The sequence below is a fragment of the Gopherus flavomarginatus genome, chromosome 2 (genome assembly GCF_025201925.1).
Source record: "Gopherus flavomarginatus isolate rGopFla2 chromosome 2, rGopFla2.mat.asm, whole genome shotgun sequence".
Taxonomy (NCBI): Eukaryota; Metazoa; Chordata; order Testudines; family Testudinidae; genus Gopherus; species Gopherus flavomarginatus.
In genome coordinates this window covers 4,284,419-4,298,571 of record NC_066618.1, presented here as the reverse complement: position 1 = coordinate 4,298,571, position 14,153 = coordinate 4,284,419, and the positions used below count along the sequence as shown (strand labels likewise).

The 14,153-nt window shown below is 50.7% G+C and overlaps 1 protein-coding gene across 5 annotated transcripts in view; it reads right to left on the bottom strand.

Moving 5' to 3' along the window:
- The window catches only part of ELP6 (elongator acetyltransferase complex subunit 6), a 40,221-nt gene extending 26,451 nt beyond the window's left edge, over window positions 1-13,770 (bottom strand). For 3 of the 5 annotated variants that reach the window (XR_007772846.1, XM_050942798.1, XM_050942795.1), the window contains exons 1-3: window positions 13,609-13,770; window positions 7,192-7,270; window positions 3,255-3,325 (exon numbers count right to left, since the gene is read on the bottom strand). Coding sequence is in view for 4 of the 5 variants with exons in the window: in XM_050942798.1 (XP_050798755.1) it covers window positions 3,255-3,325; window positions 7,192-7,270; window positions 13,609-13,662 (204 nt within the window). In the remaining variant the exon portion in view is untranslated. The remainder of the gene's footprint in view (window positions 1-3,254; window positions 3,326-7,191; window positions 7,271-13,608) is intronic. The other 2 variants (XM_050942797.1, XM_050942796.1) reach the window with 2 other exon arrangements.
- Between the last annotated feature and the right edge of the window lie 383 nt (window positions 13,771-14,153).

The window sequence follows — 14,153 nt, the reverse complement described above, 5'->3', positions numbered from 1 at the left end:
CATTAATGCTTGCAAAGTGCTTGGAGAGCCAAAGATGGAAGGTGCTAGACAAGTGCCATCTTACTGTATGTCATGGCTCCACAGGATCAGTGCTATGACCCCAATTCTGGAACAATCTGTGACAGCTTCACTGCCTCCTTAGACTGGAACTCTGGGCCTTCAGCAGCCCTTCTTCACCCTGTGAGCTCTGTACAGCGAGTCCAACTGAGACAGACTCCCGAGGGAGACTTGTACACTCTGCAGGGATTAATGCACCTCGCCCAGCATTTGCAGTGACAGTCATACAGCATTGTTAAAACAGGCGGGTTTATTCGTTAACTGGAACATGGCATAGGAAGTCCTGTGGGGAGTATAGTGAACTGAAGGTTAAAGCACAGTCCATTCTGGTTAGCCCAGAGCCCAGCCAAGCTGTAGTGAACCCCTTTGTTCCAGCTCTGTCTCTCCCTCTGACCTTCTTGGTCATTCTCCAGGTGAAAGCCCTGGCTCCTGCTAGCAGCCAGCTCTTATTCCCCGCCTCCCCACATCACACCTTCCCAGTCCTTTGTTCTCCAGGTGGAAAATGTTGCTCAGCTTCCCTCCAGAGAGGTGGGGAAATCCAAATCCCTCTGGGTCCTTGGTTGGTTGATGTCAATGGCTGGGCAATTGGATTTGCCACTGTCTTTTCAAATGTTCCTCTGATATGGGGGCCAAGGCCCAGACACCTAGGCAACAATTACACCTATATCTCTTAGCCTGCCCTGAGAGCAAACAGATGTTTTCCACTCCCACTACATAATAATTCAGCATATAGGAGAAATGGAGGCACAACCTCATAAAAATATTACAAAATATTACCACTTCATCCCATTATGTTATTCTGAAATTGTAAGGTGTTCTAACTCATTGTTAGAAACCAAGAATCACCTAGAACCAATGTGGTACATCACAACATAAGGTCTGTCTACACCGCAATCAGACTTGTGAGTGCAGCACATGTAGACATACCAGAGCTAGCTAGTCAGCAGTGAAACCATGACAGCATGGGCTAGCCTCTTGAGTACATACCTAGGATTCTGGGCGGGCTTGTACATTCCCTGCTGCCGCAGCTTTACTGCTGTTGTTATTCAAGCAGGCTAGCTGAAAGCTAGCTCGGGTATGTCTACACATGCTACACTCATGCCGCTGACAGCAACGTAGACACAGATCCATAGTCTTGGGACAGCAGATAGAAAACTAAATATGGACTTTCAATGCAATCAAAGGGGGCATGAATCAGCGTTCATTTCGGACTCCCAGTCAGTACCCAGCCCAAGCCAGGGAAGCTAATGATCCAACCAGCAGACTAAATTTGGTGATGAATCCTGGTCACTTGGAGCATGTTGCGCATACGCTAAGAAGAATGCAATCAAATAAACCCATGTAATCTTGAATTGCATACAAAGGCATCATGTTACCCAGTGAGGCAACACGTGTTCCTCACTACAGCACTAATGAAACTGCACCTACCAGGCCAGATTTAGTTTAGTTTAATGCTGCCAGAGGCGAGGGAAGGAATTCAGAGAAGAGTAACAAAAATGATTAAGTTGATGGAGGGACTCAGATTTACGAAGGAAGACAGAGAGCTAAATAAATGCAGTTTGGCTAAGCACTGATTACGGGGGTAACAGGGTAACGGCACACAGGTCTGGGCAGGGTGTAAACACCAGAGAGGCAGAGGAATGTCTTTAGGTGGTACAAGGTTTACCTATAAGTAACTGGATGAAGTTCAGCAGAGGATGATGTTTAGAATGAATGTTAAGGACTTCTTAATCAGGATCTCTCTGAGACAGTTCAGTGTCTCCAGATATTTCTAGGGCTCCTCCCTCACACTCCCAGTCACCTGTGTAACCAAGCTTCCCCAAGAAGAAACCCCATACTAGAGTTACCTAGGCCTGAAGCACACACTGCAGAGAGTAACCCTGCACTGGCTGCTCAGGGCTGGCCATGATGGTTGAACTGATCTTTTTCTATGATAACAATGGCTTTCCAGCCCATTCTGCAGGAGCATGTCAGTGACTTTGATTGCTCCGTCTCAGGGATTCTGAACCTTTTTCATAGCACGGACTCTGCCTTAATAGAGATTGTTTCATGGTCCCATCTCCCCACCCATTTGCAATTGCATAACATCACTGCGGCAACTACACCCATTGCTCACCTAAACCATATTTAATGTATTTTTAGCTTCTTTTAAATATTATGTAGCAGACAGAAACAAGGAGGAGAGTGAGCACCATGTAACCAGCCAGCTCTCCCAAGGCCACAAGTAGATGCTCCACAGACCTCATATACACAGCCCTGCTCTGCCTTATTTTGGGCCTAATGCACAAACCACTGAGTAGGTAAAATACTATGTTATCGATTCAGTTCCACTGCCATATTCATTCAGCACAGCCTTAAGCTTAGGTCTAACCCAGCTGCAGCACATTGCAGGAATAGACATAAGCGGAGATTGGCCACATGAGGATTTGGTTACCTGTGCCCCTCTCCATATAACAAATATGGGGACCACTGAACCCAATATCAAAGTTCTCAAGGATTCCTAACCTTGGACAGCTGGTAACAATCTGCCAGACCTGAAAAATGCTTTAGATTCCAGTATTTTGGGCCAAAATGAAGCTGGGAGTAAGTGTATTAAATGCCCATTGAGGTCAGTGGAGCTGCACCCACTTACACCTAAGCTTACTTTGGTTCTTAGATACAGTCTCTTACTAAACTATACAGAATCAGTGTTTAAAATCTGCCCCAGTTGAATCAAAAGCTTTCCTCTGAGAAATGTCTGCTAGCTCCCTGCACATTTAAATCATCCTTCTCCCCAGATAGAAAAGATAACAATGTACATCAAAGAGTTAACCCTGTAACAGGAGCCGCATGCTAAAGATCTACTTTCAATGGAGGGAGAAGCAAGCCCTGAACTCAGGCTCAATCCCGAACATTCACAACTTCCATTGATTTCAAAATGAGTTGAGTATGCTGGGTCCTTCATGGGATCAGGCCGATGCATTGTAAAAGACTCGGATTTTGGGGGATGAACATGCAAGTTAAGTATAGAAAATCCTGTTTGTGTCTACCACTGTTTTCTACAGGACAAAAACTGAGTTACGTTACTGACCAGAATCAGACCTTCCTGGAACAGAAATGGCATTGCTCTCAAGTGGCAGTAGCTTCCAAAGGCTACAAGCCCTAACCCCACTACTCAAGCACGAATGATAGTTATGATCATATTCCGAGAGACTTACCAGCTTCTGTGCTATGATGTTATAGTGACTGAAGGACTGGAGCAGGGCCACAAAACAGACTTTACAGCCAGCTGGGAAATAAGACGAGACACGTTATCCCTTCCATGTTGTAAGCTCCCACTATCAAGGCATTTGCAATGAAGAAGGGATAGTCAACCAAAAGCCTATCAAAAAGAGCCCAAGGGGAGAAGACTCTCACCCCATGATGGAGTCGCTGGCTCAGATTTAATGTACGTTTATTTTAAACCTTTGAACAGATGATCTCTCCCCCATTTAAAGAAAACTTTGTTCAGTTAAAAAAAATTTAAAATATTGCTAAAACAAAAGCCCATAAATTAGAAAGCCACTTATGTTTCCTCTCCCTGCTGCCATGGGAGCCCGGAGCATTCTCTACTGCTGGAGAGTCTTTAAAATAAGGACTATGGGCCACACCAAGACATGGTCTTGTCTGATGAATTAACAGCTCTTGGAGTATCAAAAGACCCTTTCATTTGGCTAAAATGGGGCGTGCATATGGTTTACTCCTTGTCTTTACAAATTCACAAACTTGGACATAATGATAAATGAGACGTTTCAACAAAGAAGTCTCTTTTAAGATACATACATACGGGTTTTGGAAAATAAAGGCCCTGGCTGTTTGAGGAACATAAAACACTGTATCCATCAGAAACAAGGTCTTTGAGATTTGAGGCACATAGAATTAACTCAATGCAATTGCTTCTCCCCACTGCAGACTGTGGCTTAGTAAAAGGAGTTCACTTGGGTCAGTTTAGCCTACAGTGATGTTCAATGATGTCAGAAAGCCACCCACCAGCCTGGCCGTTTCTGCTAGCCAGTGACATTATACTCAAACAATATGGACGTGCTACTGGTCAGGACTGAGGATCCTGTCGGAGTTGCGGAGGGACTCAGCACTGAAACAGGAGGTGTTGCAAGGCTGGACTGAGGTTCATTGGCAGAGTTTCTCTGTCTGGATATTTCGATAGTAGCCATTGCCAAAGTAGATGACCAAGCGTAATAGCTTTGGGGTGGGTCTCAAGACTAACGAGGGGACAGGATTGTGGCGCGTGGATGGAGTTTTGTGATGGATTCCGGGACAGCAAAGGGTGTTTGCTGCTCAGGAATGTAGTGCACTGGCAGAGCTGGGCTGGGGCACAGCACATTATAAGGGAGTGCTGAGGATCAGAACTGAAGTCCATTAGAAACCCAGGATGGAAAGCCTGCACAGTGCACAGGTCAATATGCAGCTGTATACATCCTTCACTTTCAAAAGCACTCAATATTTTACGTTCAGTTCAAACAAATGAAGGAAAAGTTTGGCAAAATTCTTTCCTCGGGGACACCCCTGCAACCCCCCTGAGTGCAACAGGGATACACAGGCATAATGGAGGACAAAATCTGATGCACAGCACCTATGTGCTTAACATCAATGCAGGTTCGGAAGGCTGGTTCCTAAGATCCACGTTACATCACAATCCAAACCAATTTATCCAGGACTGCAGCTTTGCCATGAGAGGTTTGGAAAAGTCCAGGGCTCCTCACAACTGTATTTAAAACAATCCAACTAGACAGGCCTGCTCTGCTGTAGCAGATGAATCATTAGCAGGAGAGACACTATTACTCAACTTGCCATTTGGGCTGGGTTTTTGTTGTTCTTTTTTAAACGCAGTCATGGGTACTAGAAAGGTTGCTGATATTTGTAACATAATATTCCTTTTACATTTCAAAACCTGTGGGTAGTGATTGAGATTATGTTATATAGCAACTTCCAGCTCTGTATCTATTGGGTGTCTGGGAAGTGGGCAGGCGAAACCCGCCCACTGCTAAAGGATCCCCCCCCAGCCTAAGGGGAGGACCCACAGGACCACAGAACCCACCGAGTTCGGGGGACAACTAATAAAAGAACAGGGACAGGAGTGAGGTCAAAGGGTCATAAGAAGGGAACCTGACGGGGACACCGAGCAGAGAAGCCCGGACAGCACCCACTGCTCCTCGAAGGCGTCAAGGGAGCCAGTGGACGCCGCCCAGAGGAACTCCGCCCGGATGCGTGAACGGACCATGGATCGGAAACAAGCCCCACAGTCACCGGGGTCTCCATCGGCCAACCTCCTCTCCCTGGTCGTGTAGATGGCCTTTTTAGCCAAGGCGAGGAGGAGGTTGACCAGGAGGTCCCAGGACTTCGTGGGGCCACGGATAGGGAGTGCGTAGAGAAGGAGGTGAGGGAAAAAGTGCAGCCAGAAACGTAAGAGGATGTTAATGAGGAGCCGGTGTAGGGGCTGCAACCTGGCGCACTCTAAGTAAACGAGCGCCAGGGTCTCCCTCACGCCGCAGAAGGGGCAGGTGTCCGGGACAGGGGTAAACCGCGCCAAGTACACGCCCGTGCTCATGGCCCCATGAAGGAGCCGCCAACTGATATCCCCAGTGGGCCTTGGGACCAGGGTGGAGTAGAGGCTGACCCACTGGGGCTCCTCACCCTCCAGAGGTGGCAGGAGGTCCCGCCACTTCGTATCGGGGCGGGACACGAGGGTGAGGAAGTGAAGTGTGTGGAGCACGAGCGTATAGAGTCATTTCCTCGGCGCGGTTTGGAAATGGACCGGCTGCAGGTCGTGCAGCCGGCTTGCGGAGAAGGGACGGGGGGGCCGGTCGGGTCTACGGGGCAGGAGCCTGATGAAAAGGTCCAGAGGGCTTGGGGTGGGGGGTGGGCGGGGCGTGCCCTCCCGCAGGACCCGGTCAAGGTAGGCCCGAGCAGCGGGCGGCAAAGCAGCCTCCACCTCCTGGAGTACGCGCTGGGGAGTACAAGGTCTGGAGAGCCCCATGCGTTGAGCGAGCGTCAGGGGACCCAGCCAGCCTCCCCGGTCATAGTCCAGGAGATCTCCGACCCTGGTAGCTTCCGCCAGGACCAACCTCTGGCGCACCGCGGGGGATTCCAGCTCTGTAGCAGGGTGAACACCCGCTCCTGCCTGGCAGGGCTCGAGACCAGCCCTGGAGAGGGCTGCAGCTCTAAAAGCTGGGCTGACTGAGGAAGCAGCTGCAGCTGGGCCATGCCCCAATCAGGCCACAGCTGGCCTGTATAAAAAGGCTGTGAGCCAGGAGCTCAATAGTCTCCCTCTGCCTGGAGAGGGAGAAGGGCCTGGCTGCAGGGAGCTAGAGGCAGCATACCTGAGTGGAGCAGGGCTGGGGAAAGGCAGAGGAGCTGGGGAGCTCCAGCCTGGAAAGCCGCAGGCTGCAGCCTAGCATAAGGCCAATGGGTACTGGGGGTTGCAGAGGGCAGCCCAGGGGAAGGCAAAGGCAGCAAGTGCAAACCCAACCTTGCCGGTGATGAGTACGCTGATACTGCAGTCTGCCCCAGGGTATGGGGGCTAGACGATGACTGGCAGTAGCCTGATACAGAGGTGAGGTGGGGATAGTGGGTGGGGGGTTCCTGAGAAGGGGAGACCCAAAGAGAAAGGAGTTACTGCTAGGGGAAGCAACCCAGCTAACAGGGCACCAGAGTTCAGAGAGGGACCCAGGGGCCAAGCGGTAGTGGATCACCAGCCTGCAGAGGGTGCTCTGGGCTGGAAATTGAGCTAATTCCCTGAGAGACCAGCAGGAGGTGCTGCAGGGGTGAGTCAGCACCTCTTACAAGCCCTAACAAACCAGAGCGTTTTACAACATTCATTTAATTTCACAACATCCAGATGTCTAAGTACGTTTTGCATTTTGCAGATGGTGAAGCTGAGCCACAGAGAGATGAAGTGATTTGCCCATGATCACAGAGAAAGCCCAAGGCAAGTTAGGAATAGAGGTCTGACTCCCAGTGTCCTGCTCAAATGATAAGAAGACAGTCTCCCTAAAACCAAGCTCTATCCCATCAGATATAGTTCATGTGATGGCAGGATGATTCTACCAGGGCAACGCAAGTCACATCTTTTCTGCAGAGCTCCACATTCTCACATACCTTTGAGATAAAAGGAGAGGAAGTGGTGCACCAGAAAGCTGCCATCTGTCTTGGTGTCGCACAGCAATGTGAGCTTCCCCTGGAAAACAATGAGCAGAGAGCCTTAAAGAAAGGAGAGAGATGGGGGGGATTTGAAAGCAGCCTTCAACTACCTGAAAGGGGGGTCCAAAGAAGATGGTGCTCGGCTGTTCAGTGGTGGCAGATGACAGAACAAGGAGTAATGGTCTCAAGTTGCAGTGGAGGAGGTCTCGGTTGCATATTAGGAAACACTATTTCACTAGGAGGGCGGTGAAGCACTGGAATGGGTTCCCTAGGGAGGTGGTGGCATCTCCTTCCTCAGAGGTTCTTTAGGCCTGCCTTAACAAAGCCCTGGCTGGGATGATTTAGTTGGGTTGATCCTGCTTTGAGCAGGGGGTTAAACTAGATGACCTCCTGAGGTCTCTTCCAACCCTAATCTTCTATGATTCTAGGTGACAAAATTAAAATGCTGATCCCCCTCCCTGCATCACAGCTACGAAGGCGGCAGAATCAACGTTGATTGAGGCACAGAGCTATAAGGGGGTCTCCACTGCTATTTGTGACTGGTTACAGGGAAGAGTCCTACACAGTACGGACTGCTCCTCAAGCTGCCTCTGTAGATTCGTCCCTTAGAACTAGCACCAAACCCTTAGATTTAGGGAAGAGACTCAGGTCCCAGCTACCTCTACAAATTCTACCACATTAGGAGAGCTATGATTGGATCCCAGCATGGATTGGTCTTGAAATATGAACAGGACCAAATGGTGGTAAGTGTTCCCAGATTGTGCTACAGCCCTGCCAAGTCCAAAGCTGTAGCAGGGTACAGAAATATGGTTCAAACACAGTGCAGCTCTGTCTGCGATTTATTTTAAGGTTTTCATCTGGCCCAGGACGGATGTAGCAGGCTGATTTCAGTTGGAAAACTAACACCCTGTTCATGCTGTCATCAGGCCCGGGATAAACATGTTTGTCACTAGCAGAGTTCTAGTCAGTTACCCTCATCAGTGTAGGCCCAATCTACACTACAAAATATAGTGTCTGGATGCTGTGGCTAGGTGTACCCGAGCCTCCTGCCCTCCAGAATTTCCTACTGTTGTTACTGCTGGTGCAACTCCATTGGCAGCAACAGCAGGAACACTCGTGTAGGCAAGATGCAGGTAGCTGCTGAAGTTTTGACCACTGTGTGTAGCCTAACTATGCTCAGAGCAGGTCGAGACAACATGATGGTAAAACACTAGATACCAGTCTACCACTGGTGGTGGCAGTAGTGAGACATTTGCGGGGGGAAGAGGGGAACTGTAGCACAAATTGCCATTACGGGGACAAGCGGATCTAGGCCCTCCCCCTCAACCAAGTGGGAGGAGCCATTGGACCCAGGTCACAACTCAATACAGGGGACAACAGATAAATACAGGAACAGGAATAAGGTCAAAGATTGAAAATTAGGGATCCAGAGGAGGACACCGGGCAGAGAACCCCAGATAGTGGACACTGCCCAGAGGAATTCTGCCTAGAGGCGTGGTCAGGTAAGTAGGGCCCTTCCAATTTCATGGCATGAAAAATGTGTCAGAGACCGTGAAATAAGCCCTTCCCCATGAAACCCGATGTCCTTTTGTTCCTAGGAGCACCCCAGCAAAGGGGGCTCCTAGCTCCAACTGGGCAGGGGAGGAACAGGACTTGTCCCTCCCCTGCACACTGCTCTGGGGGTAGGGGGGGAGACCAGACCCACCTCTGGGTGCCTCCCCCTGCTGCAGGACACTCTCTCAGACTGGGCAGCAGCCTGAGGTTCCTGCAGCTGGAGGAAGCTTGTGGAGTTGTGTCCAATCTTCCCTGTGCTGCTGAGAGCGCCCCAGCAAGGGGCTCCTAGCTGCTACTCCAAGCAGGACTGAGGACTACTCCAAACAGGACTTACTCTTTCCCTGCAGAGCTGCTCTTGAATCTCTCTCCCAGCTGCAGCGAGGAAGCAAGTGGGGAGAAGAGGGTGCGGAGCTATTCCTCTCCCTTTGCAGCTGCCTGGGGAGGGGACATTGTCCATTCCCAAGTGCTAATATACCATTGGAAAAACTTGATCACCCAAAGCTGAATGAGTTTATTCAACGGAATGTACAAAATGCCGATCGCTTACCAAGTGCGAATAAGCTACGACACAACTACCTCCCAAAGGTTTTTGCTACACATTTTGAGGAGAAAAAGTCTCAAATTAACTCGCATGTCTTTTGCAATTATTTCGGATGAGTCCACAGATGAACACGACAACCATGCACTGCATGTTCTGTCTGATTTTATTTCTGGCAAGGCCGAAGATGTACAGACAGGAAAGCTAACAATAGTGCTCACCGACTGCTGTTAACTACACTACAGTTTCTCAAGTGATAATTAAAACCATTTCAAAGTACCGTGGGTGAAAACTTTGACAAAGTATCTGCTTTCATAAGTGACAATGCAACTTACATGACAAAATCTTTCAAATCGGTTCTCAAGAACTAAGGCCAAATGCTGTCCATATTACATGTAATGCACATGTCATTTCTCTTGTCAGTGAGCTGTGGAGATGTGAGTTTGGTAAAGCTGATAAACTGGTCAGCTACATTCAAAAGATCTTTAAACACTGCCCTAGCTGCAAACTTCGATACAGGCAGCACATTGCAAACACGACTGAAATGACTGAAATTGGGGAACAAAAAAAATGCACATCCCCCAGAGCCAGTAATGACTTGTTAGAATTCCTGGTTTCGGGCTATACAATACCATGCAGCTCACCTGAAGAATTGCTCAGGGTTCGTCTCAGAGTAACACCCTAGTCCAGCTTCCTCCTCCTGGTACAACAGATCTCCATTTTGGCCAGCACCAGGAGGAGGCTGACAAAGAGGCCTTGCAGTTTTGCAGGGCTCTGGATGGGGTGTGCATAAATGGGAAGGTGCAAACAGAACTTCATTAAAAGGCTCTGGAGCAGCTGGAAAAGGGCTGCAGTGCGACAAGCTCTATATAGATGGCTGCCAGGGTCTCCCTCTTGCCGCAAAATGGACAGGTGTCAGGGGAGGTTATGAACCATGCCAGCTACACACCCATGCTTACAGCTCCACGTAAGAGCAGCCGACTAATACCCCCAGCAGTGTGTGGAACCAGAGTGAGAACAGACTGACTCATTGGGGTTCCTTGCCCTTCTCTGGTGGCAGCACGTCCTGTTAGTTGGGGTCAGGGCGGGGCAGTGGATGGAATGGAGCATGAACTTATACACATGTTCTCCAGGTGCAGTTCGGAGGCGGACCAGCTGGATGTCACTCAGATGACTTAGGTGAAGTGTTGGGGCAGCCAGGGCCCAATGACAAGCTCTGGAGGGTAGGGGTGAGCAGGGATCACCCTCCCACAGGACCCACTCAAGGAAAGCAAGAGAACAGGAAGCAAGGGGGGGAAAGTGTAGCATGGACAAGACTTGTGTTAGAGAAGGGCAGTACCCTGACTATTATTACCTGGTTCAGTCTTGCCTGGGTGGTTGCAATCAAGCATTTCCATGTTATAATATGACGCCCTGGTAACATAACAACTGTAGAAATGAGCTAACCAGGGGGAAGACACGGAGCAACATGCACCATAGTTTGGCTAGAACAGTTCCACATAAATCCTCCGGCTACAATGATGAAGGAAACAGGACTAGAACTCAGATTAAACAACTGGTTTTGTAGCCTGTCTTTCAGCACACTGTGCAATATGCCTCAGGTCTATTCCCACTAATAATAAACACTTAGGCTATGTCTACACTGCCATAATTTTTTTGCCAAGAGCTTAATCACTGATAAAAAAGAGTGCTTAAAGAAAACCACTGTTGTGTTTCACATTGTCTTCCACTGGAGGCATAGCGTGTTCACACTTGCAGTATTTGCATCACCAATGAGAGCAGTGCTCCATGGGTAACTATCCCACAGTGCAGTTCTCCCCCTTCTGGTGCTAGGTCTTGTGGGAAGGCGGAGGGGATTGTGGCACATCATGGGTCCAAGTTTAATGCCCCGTGATGCATTGCTTTCAGTCCCAGCATTCCATGTGCTTCTGTCTTCAGTTTGTGGCATTTTTCAATGTCCCTTGTTTTCTGCTTTCCCTGCCACATCTATCTGCAGGAATGTATCCCGCACTGCTCTCCACTGCTCTGCTAACTCTCACTAGCACATCATGAGCGGCAGTGGAGTTAATCTTGAAGCTACAAAGGCAACAACAGTCACAGTTGCTTGACGTGGTGTCCCGACATGGAAAGCAGCAACATTAGATTGCTTTTGGCATTCATGGAGGAGCTGAACACAGTGGAATGTCGCTCTTGGGCTCGGAAAACTAGCAGAGTGGTGGGATCACATCATTATGCAAGTCTGGGGTGACAAGCAGGGGCTGCAGAACATTTGGATGCGGAATGCCACCTTCCTGGAACTGTGTGCTGAGCTTGCCCCAGCCCTGCGGTGCAAGGACAACAGAATGAGAGCTGCCCTCTTGTGGAGAAGCGTGTGGCGATCGCAGCGTGGAAGCTGGTGACTCCAGACTGCTACTGGTCGGTTGCAAACTAGTTGGGAGCGGGGAAGTCGCCCACTTGGGATGCATTAATGCACGTGTGCAAGGCCATTAATCGCATCCTGCTGCGAAAGACTGTGACTCCTGGCAATGTGTGTGAAATTGTGGATGGGTTTGCAGAAATGGGTTTCCCTAACTGCAGAGAGGTGATAGATGGCATGCATATTCCAATTCTGGCACCGGACCATCTTGCGACCAAGTACATCAATCGGAAGGGGTACTTCTCTGTGGTTTTGCAAGCACTTGTGGATCACCATGGGCATTTCACTGACATTAATGAGGGGGGGTCCAGAAAGGTGCATGACGGATGTATCTTTAGGAACACTGGCCTGTATAGAAAGCTGCAATCAAACTTTCTTTCCAGACCAGAAGATCACTGTAGGGGAAGCTGAAATGCCCATAGTGATCCTGGGAGACCCAGCGTACCCCTTAATGCCATGGCTCATGAAGCCGTACACAGGAAATCTAGATAGCAGTAAGGAGCAGTTCAACAACAGGCTGAGTAGGTGCAGAATGACCCTTGAATGTGCATTTGGCCGATTAAAGGCACACTGGCAATGCCTACACGGCAGGTTAGACCTGAATGAGGAAAACATTCCCATGGCTATAGCCAAGTGTTGTACGCTGCGTATCTGTGAAGGAAAGGGTGAACAGTTTACTCAGGGGTGGACTGCCAAGGCAGAACACCTGGCTGCTGATTTTGAGCCGCCAGATACCAGGGCTATTAGAGGGGCGCAACTTGGAGCAATAAGAATCAGAGATGCCTTGAGGCAACTCTTCGAAGATGAAAACCAATACTGTTTGTTTAATGCTTGGGTACTTCAATGGTTAATTACATTTGGTATGCTAGGAAACAGTTGCGATCGTTAAGGCCTAGGATTCAATGTAAGGAACTAATAAAAGTGCCTGTTGATTTGCAGGTACCATGGTATCACACCTTGTGTGGAAACAAATAAAGTGTGTTTATAATTCAAAACATTTTGCTTTTATTGCCAAATGAACCACAGCAATTCAGCCTCAGGCAGACACCTGGCATGGACAATTTCAGCCTGAATGATAGAAGTTTAGCAAAGTTATAAACAACTGAAAACAGAGCCTTATAATGGAAAGTGTCAGGCAACCTTAACTACAGGCAGCACTACCAGCTCTACCTATAGTAGAACAGAATGAGGTCAACATGAGTCTGCTGGGTGGGCGACAGGGGCAGGGCCGCCAGGTGACCAGCTCCAGGCACTCAGCGGGCTGCTGAGGCACAGGGTGTCGGCGGGGGCTGGCTGTGGCACCTGCCTGGCCCTGGTCCCAGCTGAGGCGAGGGCCACGCTCGCCCCATGGCGCCGCTCCCTGATGGGCCCATGTTCACAGCGGGCCACAGAGCCTATTGCAGCTGCCCAGCTGGGCCGGAGGGGAAAAGTCTGGGACCCCTGGGACCTGCCGCCCAAGGGGGGCGGAGCTGGGGGTGGTCTGTCTGTCTGGCCAGGGGGCCTGGGGAGGAGACACAGCCACCACCAGCCCCGCACAGGGACCCCTCGAGGCAGCTACTGCCACCCAGGCTCAACGCCCCCCTTTGGCCCGAGCGGGCAAAGCAGGTCTCGCGGAGACTACAATTCCCAGCAGCCAACGCTCCCCGAGCGGGCAGGGCAGCCCCGCTATAACCGCAGAACCCGAGCGGCACGCCCCAGGTAGACTACAGCTCCCGGCATGCAACGCTCCTTCCTGAGCCGAGGGGCAGAGATGGGACTACAGCTCCCATGACCGAGCGGTGCACCCTGGGAGTCGTAGTCCCGATCGGGCCCCCCACATCCCATCAGGCCGGTGGCGGGCGGCAGCCAGGACCCAGCCCCTCCTCACCTGCTCGGGCCTCTCCGGGGAAGCGTTCAGCAGCTCGTTCAGCTCTACGAACATCCTGCTCCAGGCCTTCTGCTCCGCCTCTCCCTCCGCCACAGCCCGTACGGTGCCCGCCGAGGGACCGGCGGCGCCGTTCAGAAGCCGCGCGCCAGTTCGTTGCGCAGACCCTGCAGAATGTAATACGCGTGCGCCTCTCTCTGGCCCCGCCCTCCTGAACTCTGGGGTGTGCTGCAGCCTCTGTGACCGACCCACGTGGGGGGACAATTCCCCTCCCGACCCCCCCCACGGCAGCCCCGCGTGGGGCGACGGTTCCCCTCACGACCACTCCTCGTGGTGACAATTCCCGTGACGGCATCCCACGACACCCCACGTGGGGGGACAATTCCCCTTACGACCCCCCACCCACGGCAGCCCCGCGTGGGGCGACGGTTCCCCTCACGACCACTCCTCGTGGTGACAATTCCCCTGACGGCATCCCACGACAGCCCCACGTGGGGGGACAATTCCCCTTACGACCCCCACAACCGCCCCGCGTGGGCAACAATTCG